The following is a 23,638-nucleotide window of genomic DNA, read 5'->3' as shown; positions in this document are numbered from 1 at the left end:
CCTTGATGTCATTATAGCAGCAATGACAATTATGTTATTAGTTCTCTATAATATTTCTCGCTCGTTTGCTCGGTCCAAACCTTTGAGGCAGCAGAGGACTTTTCACAGGATCGGGTAGGGGGGACAGATGGAGCTTATGGGGGAGGGGTGGTCATCCACTTTTTGACAATTTGGGAAATAGGAGGGTCATTTGGGGTCCTGAGAACCCCGAAAAATGTGAGGCGCAGCTTTCTCATAGTCTCTCCTTCCTCTATTCTCCTGTTCCTCCTTTCGATTCAGTCTGTTTTCCTAGCTATTGCCAACGAAAGGCAGTGGGAGCAGGGAGAGAGGAGAAAGGGTGGCATAGGAGAGCGAGTGGGACATGGGAAAGGAGAAAGAACCAGTGAGAGGAGAGATAAGGAGTGAGAAAAAGAAGGGAGAGGGTGGTGGTAGCAAAGGAAGTAGTTTTATTAACTATGATACTCTGATGGAGTGAAGTATGAGGAATGAGTAATATGGGGCTTTTCTAGCTTTGGGTTGTTTTAAGAAAGAGAAGGAGAGCTAGAAGAAAAAAGAGCGAAGAGAGTGATTGTTCAGAGTGAGTGCCTTGCGAGGGCCATTGTTCATCCCTCCCTTTTCAGCTAAAGGAGACAGGAGAGGTTCACACACCACTTTCAGGCATCCCGCTGGGCACCCCGGAAGGGGGCCTTTGCAGCCGGTAAAGAAGGCTCGGCCATACGGATAAATCACACTGAATGGAGGGGTCTGTGTTTTCTGTTTTATTCTCTTTCCAAAAAGGAGCCAGAGAGAGAGAATTCAACCACAACCACAGGTGTCCGCCTCAGTTCTAGCATGGTATTGCCTTCAAGTCAACAATTTAATGTGGGTTTTGTTGTTGTGTCTCACACGTGCAATTTTGCACATTTGAGTGGGTGCGTTTGTGACTCTAAAAACCCACACCAATCAATCTTGAGCTACTAAGTGTCACATCATCTGTCTACAAAACAGCCATCTATTGTCCAACTTAACGCACTGTGAAAACTGTTTTGCGGACAGAATGAGTCGCTCTAAAAATCTTCCCTGGCTGAAACACATGTTTGACCCAGGCCCAAACTCTTCTAGGAACTACTATCAACTTCTAGGATGTTGTTCTCCAGTGTCTGGAGAAAGGACAGTGACAACATGGTGGATGATGACAAATTGGTCATTGTAAGGTGGCGTCTTATAGCCAGTCACATTCTGCTGAGCGGTCTTCTTCAGAACAAGACTTTCCACAGACTGGATGTGTGTGGAAAGTCTTGTTCTGAAGAAGACCACTCAGCAGAATGTTTGCGTGTGCTCAAGTGTTTGTGTATGTGTGCTTGTTTGAGACAATTATTTTATAGGTCAGTGTTGGACTGATAGCAGTGCCCTACTGCAAGCCATACATAAAGCCCTGCGTTATCTCAGCTCACTGTTCACCATAGCAGCACCCACCCGTAGCACATGCTCCAGCAGGTATATTTCACTGGTCACCCCCAAAGCCAATTCCTCCTTTGGACGCCTTTCCTTACAGTTCTCTGCTGCCAACGACTGGAACTAATTGCAAAAATCACTGAAGCTGGAGACTCATATCTCCCTCACTAGCTTTAAGCACCAGCTGTCAGAGCAGCTCACAGATCACTGTGCATGTACATAGCCCATCTAAAAAAGCCCATCCAACTACCTCATCCCCATACTGTTATTTCTTTTTGTCTCCTTTGCGCCCCAGTATCTCTACTTGCACATTCATCTTCTGTACATTTATCACTCCAGTGATTATTTCGCCACTATGGCCAACTTATTGCCTTACCTCCCTTATTTTCACACACTGTATATAGACTTTTCTATTGTGTTATTGACTGTATGTTTGCTTATTCCATATGTAACTCTGTGTTGTTGTTTGTGTCGCACTGCTTTGCTTTATCTTGGCCAGGTCGCAGTTGTAAATGACAACTTGTTCTCAACTGGCCTACCTGGTTAAATAAAGGTGAAATAAAATTGAATAAATACAAACTCTACTCATATTAGCAAACTCAGACATTTTCAAATGTAATGAGCTCCATGTCGTGAACTAAAGTCTTATTGTTATGGAATATGTGGACTTGCTGACTCTTCTACACAATCTCTACATGGCCATTCTGCACTTTTCATTGCAAGTCATTAGGGATGAGTTTTTGAAATTATTTAGCTATTTGAATAATATCCTGCATTTCTTTCCAGATGTCTGGATATTAATGAAAAAAAGGAAATGCCACAACAGCAGACAGACAGTGCACAGTTGTTTTCAGTGTGCAATATCGGTAGTCTTTGGCTAACAGTAGCCTAGGCTAACAGCAACAGTGAAAGTGCTTTCTGTTGTTTAAATGTTTAAAAATACGTTTTCTGGAGAGTGTTTTGCATTGATCTGTGTCAGGTCTTGTGGACCCACCATTGGTGTGTGCCTGTACTAGACCAATTGCTATTTAAAGTGTGGAAAATAGCATACAGTTGTCAGGGCTGACTGGATGGCTAAATGGGCTATGAAAGTAAAATGCCTTTTCATGTAAAACGCAACCCATATCCCGTAGCCCATGAGAGAGAAAATGAGCTTGGATATAATACAACCACTCAGTTTGTAGGCTACTTACAGTAACTATAAACAATGTACTGTCAAAGCCACGTGACATCTTAAGCAGCAGTAGCTCAGAGTGCCGTACATAACCGTTGCATTTCATTGAGACAAAGCTTTTGCATTGTTAAAATAGGCCTACAAAAATGATTTACAAATGAATATTAACATCCGTTTGGATATCTGGATATTCTATTAACCATGCACATCCCTAAAAGCCATTGAGAATAGACAAGATGCATCCCAGTTATTATTTTTACTATAAATGTTTGAACCCTATAGATGGCTTTCTTTATGGCTCTAATGATGGATATTGGATCTGTGTGGTTCTCCCTATCTGCTCTTTTCATCCAGCCTCACTCTGAGCCCATAAAGTGAGTTACAGCTTGCCTGGATGGAGTAATCCCATTTTATTACACGTATCCCTTCAGTCTGAGATCACATTCAGACTCAGCAGGCTGAGAGTGACTGGCTAGGCCAGAGGAAGGATCTGTCAACCCACACTGCTCCTAGAGGCTGTTCAAGAACACTGTGCTTTGCAGTGTTCAGAGCTAGTGAACAACTGGCAGCTATAGGCAGGGGACATGTCTTGATGGCCTAAAGTAGCCTTCTCCCCTCGTCTCCTTATTTCCTTCATGTGTGCTGACCCACAAAGACAGGAAAGTGGAGCAAGATATAGTGGGGTCATGCCTACTGGATGCACCAACTGTACATACCCAGGTTATATATTATTATTATATCAGTACAATGAAGGAAAGGAGAGTAGAAGAGGAATCAACTAGACTATTGAGATGCACCCAGACTGTTCTCCAATCATCAGTCAGAAAGGAATACAATAATTTTGCCAGATCGCTTTCCAGTTCTACTCATCTTTCACCTCATTCTTGTTTGATTCATAGCTGGAGTGGATTTCCCTCTGTTAGAATGTGTACTCATTTTCAGGGTCCGTGTCTGAGGCAGGGGGAGTGGGTGATCGATAAGGCACAGAGAGGGGCCCTAGTCTCCGAAGAGGTTTGGGTTGCACGTAGGGGTTCAGAGGCTTGGCCCAGACAGGAGGCTTATATTGCAGACTACTGTACTGGATCTTGTGCTGGACTGGACTTGGGCCAGACGATAGGGTTACACACACATACACACACCTAAACACTGTGGCTTCAGCAGCATTCCTTGTATGCTGTGGAGAAAGACCGCTGGAATCATAATTCCCCACCCCAAACATCGGTCACGGACGCACGCACACATAATGTTCATACTCAGCTAGCCAATTCAGCCAAGCCCATCTCTCTGTCTCCTTCCTCAGCCAAACCCATCTTTCAAGCCCATGCCTCTCTCTATCTCTCCTGGGGGGTTGGGTTATCATTTGTGTGTGTTGACCCTATATTACAATGATCAGCTTTCCAAGATCCTGTGTGGGTGTAGACTTGCGGGTGCTGGCTCTGCTGTAATTTCCCCATACATATGCTCATAAAATGGGGCAAAAAAGTATTTAGTCAGCCACCAATTGTGCAAGTTCTCCCACTTAAAAATATGAGAGATATATTTATTTTCCACCATAATTTGCAAATAAATTCATAAAAAATCCTACAATGTGATTTTCTGGATTTTTGTTTCTCATTTTGTCTGTTATAGTTGAAGTGTACCTATGATGAAAATTACAGGTATTTCTCATCTTTTTAAGTGGGAGAACTTGCACAATTGGTGGCTGACTAAATACTTTTTTGCCCCACTGTATATAGTAGTAAATTAGAAGGTAAATGAGTTAACATTGGGTGCTGGTGAAAGAAAACAGGTGGTCATAGAAATAACTTTTTTCTTGACTTGTAGTCCCACCAAACCAGCCAATTCTAGAATAGCCCATTATGTGTTAGTGGACTGATGTAGGTAGTGGTAGATTGTGTGATGGGTTGTGTTTTCCCTGGAGGACCACCTGTCTAGCTCTAGCCATGCTGAGGGTCCTATGGTGTTCTATGCTCATATACACACATGCACGCCACGTTCAAAGGTGTGGACAAAGCTGTGTGTGGTCAGTGGTCTGTTTTCTCTTTGAAGGTCACACACACACACACACACACACACCCCAGCGTTTGGCAGCAAAGATGAAACCCTCACTATCTTGACGGAAGTGAGGGTTTGGCTTACCCCCCAAACACTCTCACACATAGAGCCAGGTGAGCTCTTATCTCTCTCTGATCATTGTGTTCCGTCTGTCATGGCAGTGCCTCTGAAAGACCAGTGCCACAATGCCTGGCTGGCAATGAATTGTGGGGGAATGGCGTGTTCCCTTTTAAGATAAGTACCTGGAGAGGTTTCTGTCTTTTACAAAGTCATCTAGTCTGTTTATTCAGGTATTGATCTTACAATCGCCTCTAAAGATGGAATCCACATTAGGGGAAACAGCACCACTGTTTGCCCAGCACCTTTTATTGTTTTTGTTTTGTTGACAAAACAGCGGTGAGGTGTCGTGCAGAGAAAAAAATAAAGAAATTGCAGTGCATATTCTGCTGTTCTATCGTGCGTGCAATGATGTCGGAGAAAAAAGTGTTTGTTGTTTTCAATAACTTTGTTGTGATAATAGCCTATCCCAAACAGACGTGGTAGTTTCACCATTAAAGATTACAGTTTAGACACATTATTTTAGAAATGTTTCGATCCCCCCAAAAAGTATATTATTCAAAGGTATATGATTGAAGTACAGTTTTAAACTTCTCTGGGATATGTGGGACGGTAGCGTCCCACCTCGCCAACAGCCAGTGAAAGTGCAGGGCGCCAAATTCAAAACAACAAAAATCTCATAATTAAAATTCCTCAAACATACAAGTATTTTACACAATTTTAAAGATGGAATTCTCGTTAATCCAGTCAGTGTCTGATTTAAAAAATGCTTTACAGCGAAAGCACCACAAACAATTGCCAGGTCCCAACCAACTCACAGAAAAACACAGCCATTTTTCCAGCCAAAGAGAGGAGTCACAAAAAGCACAAATAGAGATAAAATTAATCACTAACCTTTGATAATCTTCATCAGATGAAACTCATAGGACTTCATGTTACACAATACATGTATATTTTGTTCGATAAAGTGCATATTTATATAAAAAAATCTCATTTTACATTGGCGTGTTACGTTCAGTAGTTCTAAAACATGCAGTGATTGTGCAGAGAGCCACATCAATTCACAGAAAAACTCATCACAAATGTTGATGAAAATACAAGTGTTATACATGAAATTAGAGATATACTTCTCCTTAATGCAACCGCTGTGTCAGATTTGTATTTTTTTTACGGAAAAAGCAAGCCATGCAATAATCTGAGTACAGCGTTCAGACAACAAAGCAGACAAAAATATATCCGCCATATTGTGTTGTCCTCATTAGTCAGAAATAGCATTATAAATATTCACTTACCTTTGATCTTCATCAGAATGCACTCCCAGGAATCCCAGTTCCACGATAAATGTTTGTTTTGTTCAATAATGTCCATCATTGGTAAACAAATCCAAACGCGTGTTCAGAAGTTATATTACAGCCCGTAGAAACTTGTCAAACCAAGTATAGAATCAATCTTTAGGATGTTTTTATCATAAATGTTCAATAATGCTCCAAACGGAGAATTCCTATGTCTGTAGAAAAGCAATGGAACGAGAGCAAACTCTCTCATGACCGCGCCTCAGAGCCTGTGGCACTCTGCCAGACACCTGGCTCAATCAGCTCTCATTCGACCCCACTTCACAGTAGAAGGCTCAAACAAAGGTCTAAAGACTGTTGACATCTAGTGGAAGCCTTAGGAAGTGCAATATGATCCCATTTGCACTGTATATTGGAATGGCAAAGAGTTAAAAAACTACAAACCTCAGAGTTCCCACATCCTGGTCGGATTTCTCTCAGTTTTTCGCCTGCCGTATGAGTTCACAGACCTCATTCAAACAGTTTTTTAGAAACTTCAGAGTGTTGTCTATCCAATACTACTAATAATATGCATAAATTAGCATCTGGGACAGAGTAGCAGGCAGAGTAGCATCCAAGCTACTCAATACTGCCCCCTGTCACCAAGAAGGTAACTGCCAAAATAATGGAAGCACTTAACCTGTTGAAACTCTAGGGGCGCAATTTCATTTTTGGATGAAAAACTTTCTCGTTTTAAACAAGATATTTTGTCACAAAAGATGCTCGACTATGCATATAATTGATTGCTTTCGAAAGAAAACACTCTGACATGTCCAGAACTGCAAAGATATTTTCTGTGCGTGCCCTAGAACGTGAGCTTCAGGCAAAACCAAGATGAGACGGCATCCAGGAAATGAGCAGGATTTTTGAGGCTCTGTTTTCCATTGTCTCCTTATATGGCTGTGAATGCGAGAGGAGTAAGTCTGCCCTTTCTGTCGTTTCCCCAAGGTGTCTGCAGCATTGTGACGTATTTGTAGGCATATCATTGGAAGATTGACCATAAGAGACCACATTTACCAGGTGTCCGCCCGGTGTCCTGCGCCGAAATTGGTGCGCAAAAGTCAGCCGCAAGTATTTTTCCACAGAATTCAGAGGAGAATGCAGGCTTCCACGAACGATATATCAATGAAGAGATATGTGAAAAAACACCTTGAGGATTGATTCCAAACAACGTTTGCCATGTTTCGGTCGATATTATGGAGTTAATTCGGAAAACGTTTGACGTTGTAGGTGACTGAATTTTCGGTTCGTTTCGGTAGCCAAATATGATGTACAAAACGGAACGATTTCTCCTACACACAGACGCTTTCAGGAAAAACTGCGCATTTGGTATGTAACTGAGAGTCTCCTCATTGAAAACATCCGAAGCTCTTCAAAGGTAAATGATTTTATTTATTTGGTTATCTGGTTTTTGTGAAAATGTTGCGTGCTAAATGCTACTCAAAATGCTAAGCTAGCTTAGCATACTCTTACACAAATTAGTGAATAGCGATGGTTCAAAAGCATATTTTGAAAATCTGAGATGACAGTGTTGTTAAGAAAAGGCTAAGCTTGAGAGCAGGCGCATTATTTTCATTTTATTTGCGATTTTCAGAAATCGTTAACGTTGCGTTATGCTAATGAGCCTGAGGCTTTAGTCACGATCCCGGATCCGGGATGGGGAGTTTCAACAGGTTAAGTAAATATGGGATACAAAGTCTATTGAAAGCAGGTGCTTCCACACAGGTGTGGTTCCCTGAGTTAATTGAAGATGGAGCCGTACTGAATGGCTGTGTCATTTCTTACAACCAACAACTTTTGAACATCAGATCGGCCGTTACTTACCACAATACTAGTTTCAACTTCGACTCATGACTCGCCCTTTGCTCTTTCTGTAATTCCAACCCAATTTTCGGGCTACCCTAGAGGAAATGCCGACATTATAAAGGCAAGAGAGGGGGGATTCTAGCGAGATTAAGTCAAAGGGAGAACAAGCCATTCTCCTCCCTCCATCTTATCTCCATTCACTCAATAATCAGATGGATGACCTCCGATTGCGGATTTGCTACCAATGGGACTCTCGAAACTTCAATATTTTCTGCTTTTCCAAAATATAGCTCTCAGACAAGATACCCCCAATGGCTATCCAAGGGATTCTCCAATTCACTGTGCCGACTGGTCAGAGGGGTCAGGGAATCAGTGTGGTGAAGGTGTCGACCCATTTGTTCACCTGTCTTGGAATAGTTGATGGTTAAATGCCGACCCTTTTACCTCCCAGTGGAGTTTTCAGCTCTTATTGTTACTGTTGTATAAATTCCACAAGGACAAGAAAAATAAGCTTGCACTTAACAAACTGTACGAGGCTATAACCAAGCAGGAAAACATGCATCCAGAGGCTGCTTTTCCGGTTACTTGCAATTTTCATTCTGCATCATTAAGACACGTGATGCCTGAACTTCCATCAACACGTCTCCCTCGCTACTAGGGGCGATACAATCCTAGACCACTGTGATTCTACCCACAAGCAAGCATACAATGCCCTCCCTCGTCCGTCATTCAACAAATCAGATCATGACTCCGTACTCCTGCTTCCTGTTTACAAGCAGAAGCTCAAACAGGAATTGCTCATGACTTGCTCCGTTGAGAAATGGTATCCAGAATCAGAGATTATTCCTATAGGACTGCTTTGTTAGCCCTGATTGGAATATGTTTCGGGACAACGCCGATAACATCGAGCTAACAACCTCACTCATCCGGCTTCATTCGGAATTGTATCGGCTACGTTATCCCCTCAGTTAAGGTTTGCTGCTACCCCAATCAAAAGACCTGGATCAACACTGAGGTTCACGCTAAACTAAAGAATAGGGCTACCTCACACAGGGCTATCACAGACAACCCTGAGGCTATGGCTGAGGACAGGAACAAGTACAAGAAGTCCTGCTATGACTTCCGCAGAGTCATCAAACGAGCAAAAGTACAATATAGGAATAAGCTGGAATCATATTACACAGGCTCTGATGCCTGCCGCGTGTGGCAGGGGCTACAGTCCATTACGGATTAAATGACAAGCATTTCTCTACACCCGCAATATCATCTGCTAAATAAAGTTGAAGTTGGAAGTTTACATACACTTAGGTTGGAGTCATTAAAACTCGTTTTTCAACCACTACACAAAGTTCTTGTTAACAAACTATAGTTTTGGCAAGTGCATGACACAAGTAATTTTTCCAACAATTGTTTACACACAGATTATTTCGCATATATTTCACTGTATCACAATTCCAGTAGGACAGACGTTTACATGCGCTAAGTTGACTGTGCCTTTAAACACCTCTGAAAATTCCAGAATATGATGTCATGGCTTTAGAAGCTTCTGATAGGCGAATTGACAAACTTTGAGTCAATTGGAGGTGTACCTGTAGATGTATTTCAAGGCCTACCTTCAAACTCAGTGCCTCTTTGCTTGACATCATGGGAAAATTAAAATAAATCAGCCAAGACCTCAGAAAAAACATTGTAGACCTCCACAAGTCTGGTTCATCCTTGGGAGCAATTTCTAAACACCTGAAGGTACCACGTTCATCTGTACAAACAATAGTACGCAAGTATAAACACCATGGGACCACGCAGCTCAGGAAAGAGACCCATTCGGTCTCCTAGAGATGAACGTACTTTGGTGCAAAAAGTGCAAATCAATCCCAGAACAACAGCAAAGGACATTGTAAATATGCTGGAGGAAACAGGTACAAAAGTATCTATATCCACAGTAAAACGAGTCCTAAATCGACATGACCTGAAAGGCCGCTCAGCAAGGAAGAAGCCACTTCTCCAAAACCACCATAAAAAAGCCAGACTACGGTTTGTAACTGCACATGGAGACAAAGATCGTACTTTTTGGAGAAATGTCCTCTGGTCTGATGAAAGAAAAATAGAATTGTTTGGCCATAATGACCATCATTATGTTTGGAGGAAAAAGGGGAGGCTTGCAAGCCGAAGAACATCATCCAAACCGTGAAGCACGGGGGTGGCAGCATCATGTTGTGGGGGTGCTTTGCTGCAGGAGGGACTGGTGCACTTCACAAAATAGATGACATCATGAGGGAGGACAATTATGTGGATAAATTGATGCAACATCACAAGTTGCAAATGGGTCTTCCAAATGGACAATGACCCCAAGCATACTTCCAAAGTTCTGTCAAAATGGCTTAAGGACAACAAAGTCAATGTATTGGAGAAGCCATCACAAAACCCTGACCTCAATCCTATAGAACATGTGTGGGCAGAACTGAAAAGGCGTGTGCGACCAGCTATGTCAGGAGGCATGGTCCAAAATTCACCCAACTTATTGTGGGAAGCTTGTGGAAGGCTGCCCAAAACATTTGACCCAAGTTAAACAATTTAAAGGCAATGCTACCAAATACTAATTGAGTTTATGTAAACTTCTGACCCAATGGGAATGTGATGAAATAAATAATAGCTGAAATAAAACATCCTCTCCACTATTATTCTGACATTTCACATTATTATAATAAAGTGGCGACCCTAACTGACCCAAGACAGGGAATTTTTACTAGGATTAAATGTCAGAATTGTGAGAAACTGAGTTTAAATGTTTTTGGCTAAGGTGTATGTAAACTTCCGACTTCAACTGTATGTGTATGTGACCAATACAATTTTATTTGTTTTGATGGAAGTCCCAACTGTGATCTGCCCACCATTGCCTCTCTACCAGACAAACTCAATACATTTTATGCACGCTTTGACAATAACGTTTTGCTGGGTGTGAGACCCAGAAGATTGGGGGATCTCGCTCTCCGAGGCCGTTGTGAGTAGTCTTTAATCAGGTCAACACTTGCAAGGCCATGGGGCCTGATTGTCTTCAGGGGCACGTTCTCAAAGCATGTGCAGAAATGCTGGCAGGTATATTCAGTCATTTTCAACCTCTCCTTGTCCCTGTCTGTAATCCCAACATTTTAAGATGACCACCATCATTCCTGTTCCCAAGAACTCGAAAGCTTCATGCCACAATGACTGCCACCCTGTAGCAATCATCTGTAATCATGAAGTGCTTTCAGAGGCTGGTTATGGCACACATTAACTTTACTGTCCCAGACACTCTAGACCCACTCCAATTTGCATACCGCCCCAACAGATCAATAGACTACACAATCTTAATTGTGTAGCCTTCACCCACCTAGATAAAAGGAATACTTATGTGAGAATGCTGCTCATTGACGACAGCTCAGCGTTCAGCACAATTTCCCCTCCAAACTCATCACCAAGCTTAGGGCGATGGGACTTAACACCTCCCTCTGCAACTTAATCCTAGACTTCCTGACGGCCCAGACCCCAGGTGGTGAGAGTAGGCAACATAACTTCCGCCATGTTGACCCTCAACACGGGGGCCCCTTAGCGGTGTGCCGAGTCCCCTCATGTACTCACCCACAACTGCGTGGCCACACACGACTCCAACACCATCATCAAGTTTGTTGACGACACAATGGTGGTAGGCCTGATCACCGGCAACGATGAGACAGCCTGCAGGGAGGAGGTCGGTGACCTGGCAGTGTGGGCCCCCATCCTCATTGACAGGGCTGCATTGGAGCTAGTCGAGAGCTTCATGTTCTTCAGTGTCCAAATCACTAAGAACATAAAATGGTCCACATACACGCACAGTTATGAAGAAGGCACGACAGCGCTTCTTCCCCCTCAGGAGTTTGAGAAGGTTTGGCATAGGCCCTCAAATCTTCAACAAGTTCTACAGCTGAACCATTGAAAGCATCTTGACTGGCTGCATCACTGCTTGGTATGGCAATAGCACCGCCCTCGATCACTTGGCGCTACAGAGTGTGGTACAGACAGCCCCGTACATCGCTGTGGCCGAACTCCCTGACATCCATGACCACTATATCAGGTGTTGTGAAAGGAAGGCCCGGACAATCGTTAGACTACTACCACCCTAGCCATAGATTGTTCTTTCTGCTTCCACACGACAAGCAGTACCGGTGCATCAAGTCTGACACCAACAGGCTCCTGAACAGCTTTTGTCCCTATGCCACTCACATACAATCATCATATAGGCTACTGCTACTCTGTTTATCATATATCCTGATGCCAAGTCACCTTACCCCTATACATACCTTCATCACTCCAGTATCCCTGCACATTGTAAATATGGTACTGGAACTGACTGCTTACTTACTTTATCATGTTATTTTTATTTCTTATTACTATATATTTTGTGTTTTTGTTCTACCTTGTAGTTTTTAGTATTACATTGTTATTGATTGCTGCATTGTTGGGGTTAGAACTTGAAACAAAGGTATTTCACTGTAATTGTGCATGTGACATACAAAACTTGATACATTGAAACAATTAACATCCCATCATGCTTCGGGTCATATATAAAAATGCTGGGCAGGCCATTATTTTGTCTACCTTGGCTATGCCCCCATAGGATAACAATGCCCCATCCACAGGGCACTGAATGCCCCATCCAAGTGGTCACTGAATGGTTTGATGAGTATGAAATTGATGTAAACCAAATGGCCCATCTCAGTTACCAGATCTCAACCCAGTTGAACAAATGTGGAGCAGCGCCTGAGACCGTATTATCAACAATACACCATATGATGAAATTTCATGTGGAAGAATGGTGTCGCATCCCTCCAATAGAGTTCCAGAGACTTGTAGAATCTATGCCAAAGTGCATTGAAGCTGTTCTGGCATCCTATTAATACACTTTATGTTGTTTTCTTTATTTTTGCAGTTACCTGTATGTCTATCCACAGCTATTACAGTTCACTCATATGGTTTGAGTTTAATGAATCCACTCAACTTGTGGTTTCATTTTCTGTGTGTTTGTGTGTGTATTCAAAAACACACGCAAGTTTGTGTGTGTTTTTGTATTGAACCCTGTCATTTTATAGGTCTTCTCAGTGCAAGTGGCCTGTGCTGTTTAAAGCATGTTTGACAAATGCAGCCTCTCTCATGTGGCTCCATGTGACATGACTGCTCTGCCAACTCTAGACACAAGGCTCTAATTTAGTCCAACATAAACCCTCACTTAGAAAGCCATTCATATAGACCTGCATATACAACCCTGCTCATGGAAACCCATACACACTCATGTAGATTTAGCATAGATTCAATTGTTGATCGGCATGCACCAACCCAAATGATCGGCATGCACCAACCCAAATGATCAGTATTAGTTACGACCTGATCAAGTCTAAGAGGAGTAGTGTCTGTGTGCGTCAGCGTGTTCGTGCGTGTGTCTGTATGATGCTCCAGATAATTCCTTGTCTGATCTAGATTCTAAGGGGTAAGAAAGGAACAGTGTTTTCAGGCTTTCTGTCTTTGTCATCAGTCATTAGGGCCTTAGTTCTAGCTTGGTCCATTGTTCTATGTGTCTGAAAGGGACAGGGACTGGAGACACTAAGGAGGGACCACACGCCTCAGGGGAGAGATTAGAACGAGAAGGAGCCAGACATTTTCTGTCTTTGTCGTGCTAGAAGCTTTTGGGAAGAGAGGGTGGGAGAGCAAGACCGAGAATGAAGGAAAAGAAAACAGAAGAGAAGGGTAGGCAAATGGAGAGAGGAAGGGAGAGAGGGAGAGAAATGAAAAGAGAGGCCATTAATTTAGTGCTGTGGGAGGTTTCTGAAGGTTAGTGTGTGTTTGGTGCCAGGCTCTCCTGGGTTGACTGATGCCTTTGTGAAGAGGCCAGGAACCAACCACACACACACACAGTCTTTAACTGAGTTCAAAGAGAGATAGAAATGGGAGGCTTTTTTCACTCCCTGTAATTGGACCCGATTTGCTGAGATTCATATAAAGTTGGGGTATTTTTTTGTTGCTTAATATTGTTTAGTATAGCCTACTACACACACTCTTGAAGGTTCTCAGTGGAAAACATCTCACACACACACTTCACCCATTTATCATTGAAGCTGTCAGCCTCTTTCAAAGGGGCTAAAAGCATCTCAGGAGGCATCGCAATTCTCATGTCCATATGCAAACACACACACACACACACACACACACACACACACACACACACACACACACACACACAAAACGCATGGGTACACACTCTCACTTGCGTACAGTGTTCACACAGAACGCCTTAACATAATGGAAGCAAGTGAAATGAAGGCCAGATATACTTATTGTACTACTTTAGCACAAAACTGTGATTCAGCCCCAGCTGAAAACATATCCATTGCACACACACACACACACACACACACACACACACACACACACACACACACACACACACACACACACACACACACACACACACACACACACACACATCCTCCTCTGGTATGCGTAATATCATTATTTGGTGTGTGTGTGTGTTCAGGATAGATGAAGTGTATAAATGCACCAGTCTTGGCTACCAGGCTTATAACATACAGCTCATTGGGTTTATGACAGTCAGACTACATGAGTGAATGAGGCTGCTGAGGCTTTCATAAGCATATCGCACAGCTCTGCTATGGCATATTTTCCTTCCGATATATTGATCTTGATATGGTCTGTGATGGTCTGTGCTCATAGGAGCAGCAGTTTTTGTTGTTGTTATGGTTTGACTCTTGGCTGTGTTAGCCTATTTAACTAAAGTAGTGGTGGGCATACTTTTTGGCTCAAGGGCCACAGCTCTTAGGGCTGGTTTCCCGGACAACGATTAAGCCTAGTCCCAGACTAAAAATCTATTTCATTGGAGATTCACCATTGAACATGCTTTTTAACCCAGGATTAGGCTTAATCTGTAGATGGGAAACCAGATCTCAGGCAAGGTTACTCATCGCAAGAGGATAGTCAACCAAACCTCCTCTGCTATACAAGTATGTCCTCTAAGTGTATTCTTTTAGCATTTTCCTAACCCGGTTCCGTCTTCTCTCTGTCTCTTTCCAGGCGTGTTGGGCAGTGCAGAGTGTTCATGCGGGCGCAACCACTTCACGTGTGCAGTGAGCGCGTTTGGGGAGTGTACATGTATCCCGGCCCAGTGGCAGTGTGACGGGGACAACGACTGTGGAGATCACAGCGACGAGGATGGATGCAGTGAGTTACACCTAAATATCTCCATTTGTCTTTCACTTTCGCTTGACGTCCTTTACTATATTTAGTACAATATCGAAATGTGCCACATTTTTTTGCTGTTGGGTGTAAATTAAATTTGCTGTCAGCACAGCTAGTACAAGTGGCTATACAGGCCTCATACACATTTTATTATTGTCGTAGAATAGACAACTAGTCTGTGGACACATGGGACATTTTTTTTAATCTTCTGGAGTTTTTTCCCCTTCAAATCTTCAGAATTTATGCTGGACCGATATCTACAAAAGGCAATATTTATTTCAAAATCCATACACACGTGCACCAAACACACACACAAAAAAAGTATTTTTGAGTGTCTTTTTTTATTGTGAATCGTGCCTTATATATTCCCTTTTGTAGATATTTTGTCCAACCAATCTTTATACCAGATTATTAAAATCAGATCATTTGTCTTTTCATGATTTGAAAAAAACAGACCCTCCAAAATGTTGATGTCCCAAGTGTCCAGAGACTAAATTTAGTACAGTAATTCACGTATGGTTTGAAGAATAGAAACAAGAAAATCGTCAGATTTGTCCATCAGTTAGCATGGAGGACAAATTTCCATTATTGCCATTTTAAAGTACTTCTCATCTTGACTCTGAAACATGTTTTGGTTAGTTGTTTGTGCGTGTGTCCAATTGATGTGTCTTATAGTTTGATACCTAGCTCTCTGATTGTTGACCTCTGTTGGAGGAGGTGAACTGGATTATAAATTGCAACTCCATACAGAGCGTAAATAAACCACCCGGGACTTCCCCAAGTCCAACTCCCATGTCATGACTGTTGAGTAGCTCTATTCAACCTCACACTCTTTATTTTTTTTTATTGTACCGTTATTTTACTAGGCAAGTCAGTTAAGAACAAATTCTTATTTTCAATGACGGCCTAGGAACAGTGGGTTAACTGCCTGTTCAGGGGCAGAACGACAGATTTTGTACCTTGTCAGCTCGGGGATTTGAACTTGCAACCTTCCGGTTACTAGTCCAATGCTCTAACCACTAGGCTACACTGCCGCCCCACACTCTGTAAAGGTAGCGTCTGATGTAGCAGGTCAGGTCCAATCCTTTGCGGTTACACTTTTGAGATTTACACTGGGGTTAAGGGGTCTAGGGGTTAAGGGTTTTCTCTGGGCAGGGTGGTAGTCTCTAGTTCAGGGGTGTCCAACTCATTCCATGGCTGGCCGAGTGTCTGCTGGTTGTTGTTATTTCCTTTCAATTTGTGTCCAACTAAGACCTAAGACAACCAGGTGAGGGGAGTTCTTGAGTAATCCGTGTCCTTAATGGACAAATCAAGTACAAGGGAAGAGTGAAAAGCTGCAGACACTCAGCCATCCATGGAATGAGTTTGCCGCCTGTGCTCTGGTAAATCCTTGCTCATACGGCAGGCAGGCCTTATTGCTCAAATCAGTTTTGTTTTTCAAATCTGTTTTGGACTACTGACTGTCCAAACAGCAAGTTACAAGTGACCAAATCGTATTTGTGTTTGTGTTCAGACAGCAGTCATTTGCTGACATAGCTATGCTAGTTGTCATAGTAATGATTGGTGTGCGCTCAGTGGTTTAGGCTGATTGGTGGTGGTGCTTGTGTTTCCTATCACTCAGAAGTTTCTGTTTGTAGCAAGCTAAGGTGGCAACAATGCCTGCCATGGATGTTTCTCAGTTGCTTTAAATGTTAAAAATCATAGGGTAAGAACACGTTTAAAGCCTCAAAGTAACTTTCAAAACAAATCATTTTTGGCTAGCCATAGCAGTCAACTAGCTACCTAGGTAGCCATTAAGCTTTCTAGCACATTCAGTAAATTTTTTCTAAACAATTAACCAGCTAGCTTGCGACCACATGTTATTTTCAAACTGTCAACAGAGTAGCTATCAAGCAACAAGATATAAAGGTGTTTTGAAATGTGACATGAAATATCTGATTCCATGTGCTTTTTGGATGTTCAGACTGCAGGAAAAAGAACACATCGGATATGGAAATAAATAGGATTTGAGTCACTTCAAACTACCAATGTGAACACTGCTTTAGATGGCCAAGTGATGGCACTAAAACTGTTGAACAATCACATGATATGTATTTAGACTGCTATCAAGTTTTAGGATTAAGATGTGTGGTATATTTTGCTCATCAAAATCAGATTTTTGAATTGAGAGCTCTGTATTTATGGTCTCCCGAGTGTCGCAGCAATCTAAAGCACTGCATGGCAGTGCATGATGCGTCACACACCCTCTGGTTCGATTTTGGGCAGTATCACACCCGGCCGTGATGGGGAGTCCCATAGGGCGGCGCACAATTGGCCCAGCGTCATTAGGTTTTGGCCGGGGTAGGCCGTCATTGTAAATAAGAATTTGTTCATAACCGACTTGCCTAGTTAAATAAATAAATGTGTGTCCTCTACTTCCCCCAGTCAGTGACATACTCTTTAAATACAGCTGATCTTATCACCCTATACCACAGCTCCACATTGGCACATAGCACTGGGTCATTCAGGCAATCATTCATCTCATTGGTTCCATATGTACTCATTTGTACCAACCTAGTCCAGGTGGAGTCAATAAGCACCTGGCCTTGCTGTGACCGGGTCACTGAAATGAGCTCCATTGGGTCAAAAACGGAGAACCATAACATAACACAGTCCACTCTGACTGTGTATATTCTTTGTGCTCACTAACGGATACTTGAGTGAATTTTGGCCTTTGCTATGCTTTCAGAGAGAAGCACTGGCATCAGAGCTGTTGGTGGTGATGTGTGTGCGCATGCGTGCATGTTTGCATGTATGTGTGTGTGATAATGCATACAGGTGCGTGTGTGTGCAGATTTCTTCTCATCTGTCCACCTCTTTCCCAGTAAGGAAGGGAGGAGGGAAGTAATTGGTGATTCCTTGCCCCAGGCACTAAGCATTATTGATCCCGGCCAGTTGAATCAGTGTGGAGTCTGATCACTCTCTATACTCCCTCCGTTGGTACTGAGATCATTTAAGCAGACACATGTAAGCAGGCAGTAGATATTAGCCTTTTCAATTAGCCCTCTTCAATCCATTTAGCCCTGTCTGATCGATCCCGGGAAGATCGCTCATTGTGATCACTTTGAGGCTGGCTTGAGGTAAAGCTGCCCATAAGCACAGTTCCAGGATCAGTTTACTCCTATCCAACACTGAACCTATGTGCCCCGTTTTTGACAATGCATATCTGTTGCACTCCAAATTCACCTTAATAAAGTAGGTGCTGAGGTTTGTCTATCACAAACATATAGGCTAAGATATGTCCCTGTCCGGAAACAACCCCTAGGCATCTGTAGATATTAATTAAATAGTTGTGTATATATGCAATATGAAAATAATGCATTTTTTTTTTCTTCCAAAATGTTATTGACAAAACTAAGAGGGCAAGGTGGAGCTAGCTACAACCACATTGCTTACACTTGTCCCATTATTTCAGATCCATTTGAATTGCCCAAGGAAGTAAGGGCTATGGGTTGTTTCTGGACATGCCAAATAATGATGTTCTTCCTTTCAGAGAGAAGGCAGTTAAGTAGAATGCAGATCAAATGGCATGGGGTTGTGGATAATGGAGGAAAGTGTAGGTCATATGATCCGGGCCTCCATTACACACATTTTATTAACTCTGAGCGCTTGTGGAGACGGGCTTATAAAAAACAACGTTGCGACTTTATGGTTTTTAATAAATATTCTCAAAACAGGGCAAATAATTGAATTCATGGAGTCAGTTTCTCTCAGGGTAGGGCCACAAATGAATTACTGTACATGTTGCAGTAGCATAGGGGATACTGTTTGGCTGGGTGAATTATCTGAATGAACACACACACATGGAATTCCATGATTCAGCTGTAGGGTGTAGACTGTGGCTGAGTGCATCCTGACCACACACACACACACACACACACACACACACACACACACACACACACACACACACACACACACACAAATTGCAGTGGTTTACTTAAGTGTGTGCTGATAGCCCCATGAGGAGCCAGTCACAATTTATATCAATTGAGCAATTTACAGAGAAAGCAGAATACTCTGTGCTGGAAATGGCATGCAAAGTACATGTTTCTGTGCAAGAGTGGGTGTGTGTATGTGGTCAGTTTGTGTCAGAGTATTCCATGTAAACCTCCTGATCTAATTAAGGTCTGGAATTTAGAACACCAGTGTGTGTGTGTGTCTCTGTCTGTCTGTCTGTCTGGACACGGTGGCCCGTGTAGTGTTTCTTTCGAGCACAGGGACCAAGGGACAGAGTTGGGCTGAGTGTTTGCGTTTCTGGGCAAATGTTTTGATGCCAGATGAATAGGTTTTAAAGTAACTTTGTTCAACTGGTGGTGCTGGTGCTGGTGCTACTAACTATTGTGGCAGCAGCACATGATTTAGTCGCACCAATTTGTTTTATATATTTTTTTAAATAATTGATAATGACATGGCCTGTGTCCCATAATGTGCCTGCATTCCACACAGAACCAGGCCAATAATGACTAGCCATCTTTTAAATCAGGACGCCCTCGTGTTCTAACATTGATTTGGATAGAGTTACTGTTAACAGCAAAGCAAGAGAATGTTAAAATAAAGTGCAAAATGTATTTCTCGCAGGTTTCAAAGTGCCATGAGTTATTTTCTGCAAAATCCTCTATAAGGCAGAATTTGAAAACACATAACTTGATATCAAAATAATACCACGGCAAAAAAAAAAAATACAAACGTGGAGTACTGTGATTTCCCTCAACTTCTCAAAGTCACACTTTTTTTTAATTAATAGAACATCCATTTTTTTTTAAAGTCCAATACAATGCTTAAACCACATCAGGGGACCATTTTTGAGGACTGGAAAAATCTGAGAAATGTAGATTTTTTTTGTCTAGTAACACTTTAATCCAGGTGTGCACCAAACAGCTTGTTGTGTTTGGCTAGTGGTGTTTCAGTAGCACACTTCTGATGGTGTTTTCAAAACAAGTGGCCACTGGATTGATGCAAATCATCATGATTCTTATACCACTTCCTTATGCCATCTATCTGTTGCATCAGCCTCATTTGCTTTGTTTTTGTAGGCCACAGTGGTTGTATGAATTTGGCATCTATGCCGCACAACTGTGCCAGAGTCTGTTTGGAATATTTATTTCTTGCACAGAACAACAAGCTGACCAATAGAATAGGTCAACCTTTCTACTATGGGGGATAGTAGATTGACATAAGCTAGTGATTTTGCAGTTCGTTACTCATCTTGTTGGCTGAGGAAAAGTAAATGTGGACAGTTCTTCTAACATCTTCAAAGTGCGCCTCGGAATTCGATAAGGGACGCATGTCGTTGCATCCCGATGTGTCTGTCTTCACTTGTACTTCGGCGCTGCGAGGCCTGTGAGAAGGACCCGATTACATGACGGGCATTAGTTAAGAAGAATTGAGATATCTGAGAGAGCCATGTGTGTGAGAGATGCTTCGGAGCACGACGATTGGCAGAAGGGAATTATACTTATCATATTCAGCCCAAGGGCACAGATGTCACTTTAGCTGCAAGGCATGGGTTTTTTGGGGAGGCCTTACGGCCACACAAGATGCCGCCGGGAAATTGGACGACTGTAGTTATCTTTTAATTACTTTTCCATCTACTAGGGTATCTGTAGGAGAGACTAAAGCCATCAGCATGCTTCCGTTCGGCTGGCACCCAGCCAAAACGAACGAGTGTGCTTGCGTACTCCCTTAAAAGACAATCACTTGAAAAATGAGAAAAAAGTAGCAGTAGTACTGTTTGTCTGTTTTGAGACGCCCGACGCCAGTATACACGTCCTCAAAATAGTCCGAATTAATCTCCGATGACTCCAGAAATCTGTCAGAAATGTTGACGTTTTTGCAGAGAAGATCTTACAATAGTCATTAAATTTTAAGTCTAACTACGATGTTTGGTGCAGTATTTCTCAAGGGAAAAAATGTGCATGAAAACGAGTAGTCTCTCGTTGAATGACAACAGACTTTATTGAAGAATACCTACAGAGGAAGGGGTGTAAAACTTTAGATCCGAACTTCGGCTTGCCTCCAGAAAAAAAATGTGGTGTGCCTGAAAAGCCCAAAAATGCTCAAAGTCCAAAACGAACAAAACCGTCACATAATTTTGTCATGATATATATGCATGAACTCTTCCGAACTGTTTCCTCTGGGAAGGATGCGGACGCCTTAAGGATCCAGGTATAGAAGTTTTAGGATGTAGGACTCAAAACTGACCTTGATCAATGTGGATGGTATCATCTTAGAGGTGGGACAGAGGGAGGGGTACTGTTGTGGAAATTCATACTGAGAGAGACTTTGTCATTTCTTCAAACAATCAGCTTTTTAAAATATTGATTCATTATTACAATAATGAGGCTGGTCGACCCCACACCCTTGAGTGTTGGACCGAGTAACCTAACCTTTACACAAATGCAGAGTACTATATATAGCTGACACTAAAAATGCTTTGTCATGGTTGGTTCCACCCCTCCCATGCAGACCAAGAGGCATCATACGGCACTCTGGGTTCATCAAGTCATTATCTGCACGGGGTTGTTGTCTTAACCCCACCCTGGCTTAGGTTCCCAGTTGCAAGGATGGTTTTGAGACAATTAGGGATTGTTCTACTCCTAAGCTAACTCTAGTAAAACACATTATTGTCTATGTAATGCGGTCTAACTCATTTTTGTCAGCTCAAGCCTTCTCTAGTGAACATACACCCAGACTAGTTGCAGGGAACTAGAGTGGAGACCATAAAAACACAGACACTAGTAGGACAGAAATGTCTTACTATTAGTTAAATATTAATTGATAACCATTAATATAGAATAGAGGTCGACCGATTATGATTTTTCAACGCCGATACCGATTATTGGAGGACCCAAAAAAAGCTTATACTGATTAATTGGCCATTTTTTTGTAATAATGACAATTACAACAATACTGAATGAACATTTATTTTAACTTAATATAATACATCAATAAAATCAATTTAGCCTCAAATAAATCATGAAACATTCGATTTGGTGGTTCATTTTAACATAGAGTCTTCAATATTCCCACTTAACCTCTAGCGTCGAGCAATCCCGTATCCGGGAGCGTAATCATAGCCTCAAGCTCATTAGCATAACGCAACGTTAACTATTCATGAAAATCACAAATGAAATGAAATAAATATATTGGCTCACAAGCTTAGCCTTTTGTTAACAACACTGTCATCTCAGATTTTCAAAATATGCTTTTCAACCATAGCTACACAAGCATTTGTGTAAGAGTATTGGTAGCTAGCATAGCATTAAGCCTAGCGTTCAGCAGGCAACATTTTCACAAAAACAAGAAAAGCATTCAAATAAAATCATTTACCTTTGAAGAACTTTGGATGTTTTCAATGAGGAGACTCTCAGTAAGATAGCAAATGTTCAATTTTTCCAAAAATATTATTTGTGCAGGAGAAATCGCTCCGTTTTGTTCATTATGTTTGGCTAAGAAAACCCCCCGAAAATTCAGTCATTACAATGCCGAACTTTTTCCAAATTAACTCTATAATATCGACAGAAACATGGCAAGCGTTGTTTAGAATCAATCCTCAAGGTGTTTTTCACATATCTATTCGATGATAAATCATTCGTGGCAGTTGCCTTTCTCCTCTGAACCTAATGGAAAAGTGGACGCAGCTGGAGATTGCGCAATAATTTTGACGGAGGACCCCAAGCGGACACCTGATAAATTTAGTCTCTTATGGTCAATCTTCCAATGATATGCCTACAAATACGTCACAATTCTGCAGACACCTTGGGGAAACGACAGAAAGTGTAAGCTCATTCCTGGCGTATTCACAGCCATATAAGGAGACATTGGAACACAGCGCATTCAAAATCTGGGGCATTTCCTGTATGAAATTTCATCTTGGTTTCGTTTGTGGCATTAGTTCTGGGGCACTCACAGACAATATCTTTGCAGTTTTGGAAACGTCAGAGTGTTTTCTTTCAAAGCTGTCAATTATATGCATAGTCGAGCATCTTTTCGTGACAAAATATCTTGTTTAAAACGTGAACGTTTTTTTTATCCAAAAATTAAAAGAGTGCCCCCTATATCGAAGAAGTTAAGAAGTTTTAGGTTGTAGTTATTATAGGAATTCTAGGACTATTTCTCTCTATACCATTTGTATTTCATATACCTTTTGACTATTGGATGTTCTTATAGGCACTTTAGTATTGCCAGTGGAACAGTATAGCTTCCGTCCCTCTCCTCGCCTCTACCTGGGCTCGAACCAGGAACAACAGCCACCCCCGAAGCAGCATTACCCCATACAGAGCAAGGGGAACAACCACTCCAAGTCTCAGAGCGAGTGACGTTTGAAATGCTATTAGCCCGCACCCCGCTAACTAGCCAGCCATTTCACATCGGTTACACCAGCCTAATCTCGGGAGTTGATAGGCTTGAAGTTATAAACAGCTCAATGCTTGAAGAGCTGCTGGCAAAACGCACGAAAGTTCTGTTTGAATGAATTCTT

General features: G+C 42.1%; 1 protein-coding gene across 4 annotated transcripts in view; it reads left to right on the top strand.

Annotated features, from left to right (window-relative positions):
• lrp4 (low density lipoprotein receptor-related protein 4) overlaps positions 1–23,638 on the top strand; it is a 221,155-nt gene that overhangs the window by 80,463 nt on the left and 117,054 nt on the right. For all 4 annotated transcript variants that reach the window (XR_010456573.1, XM_064974743.1, XM_064974734.1 and 1 more), the window contains exon 2: positions 14,953–15,099. Coding sequence is in view for 3 of the 4 variants with exons in the window: in XM_064974743.1 (XP_064830815.1) it covers positions 14,953–15,099 (147 nt within the window). In the remaining variant the exon portion in view is untranslated. The remainder of the gene's footprint in view (positions 1–14,952; positions 15,100–23,638) is intronic.

Source organism: Oncorhynchus masou, chromosome 1 (genome assembly GCF_036934945.1).
Source record: "Oncorhynchus masou masou isolate Uvic2021 chromosome 1, UVic_Omas_1.1, whole genome shotgun sequence".
NCBI classification, from domain to species: Eukaryota; Metazoa; Chordata; class Actinopteri; order Salmoniformes; family Salmonidae; genus Oncorhynchus; species Oncorhynchus masou.
Note: the sequence above shows the minus strand (reverse complement) of the source record. Positions and strands in the feature narration are given on the sequence as shown.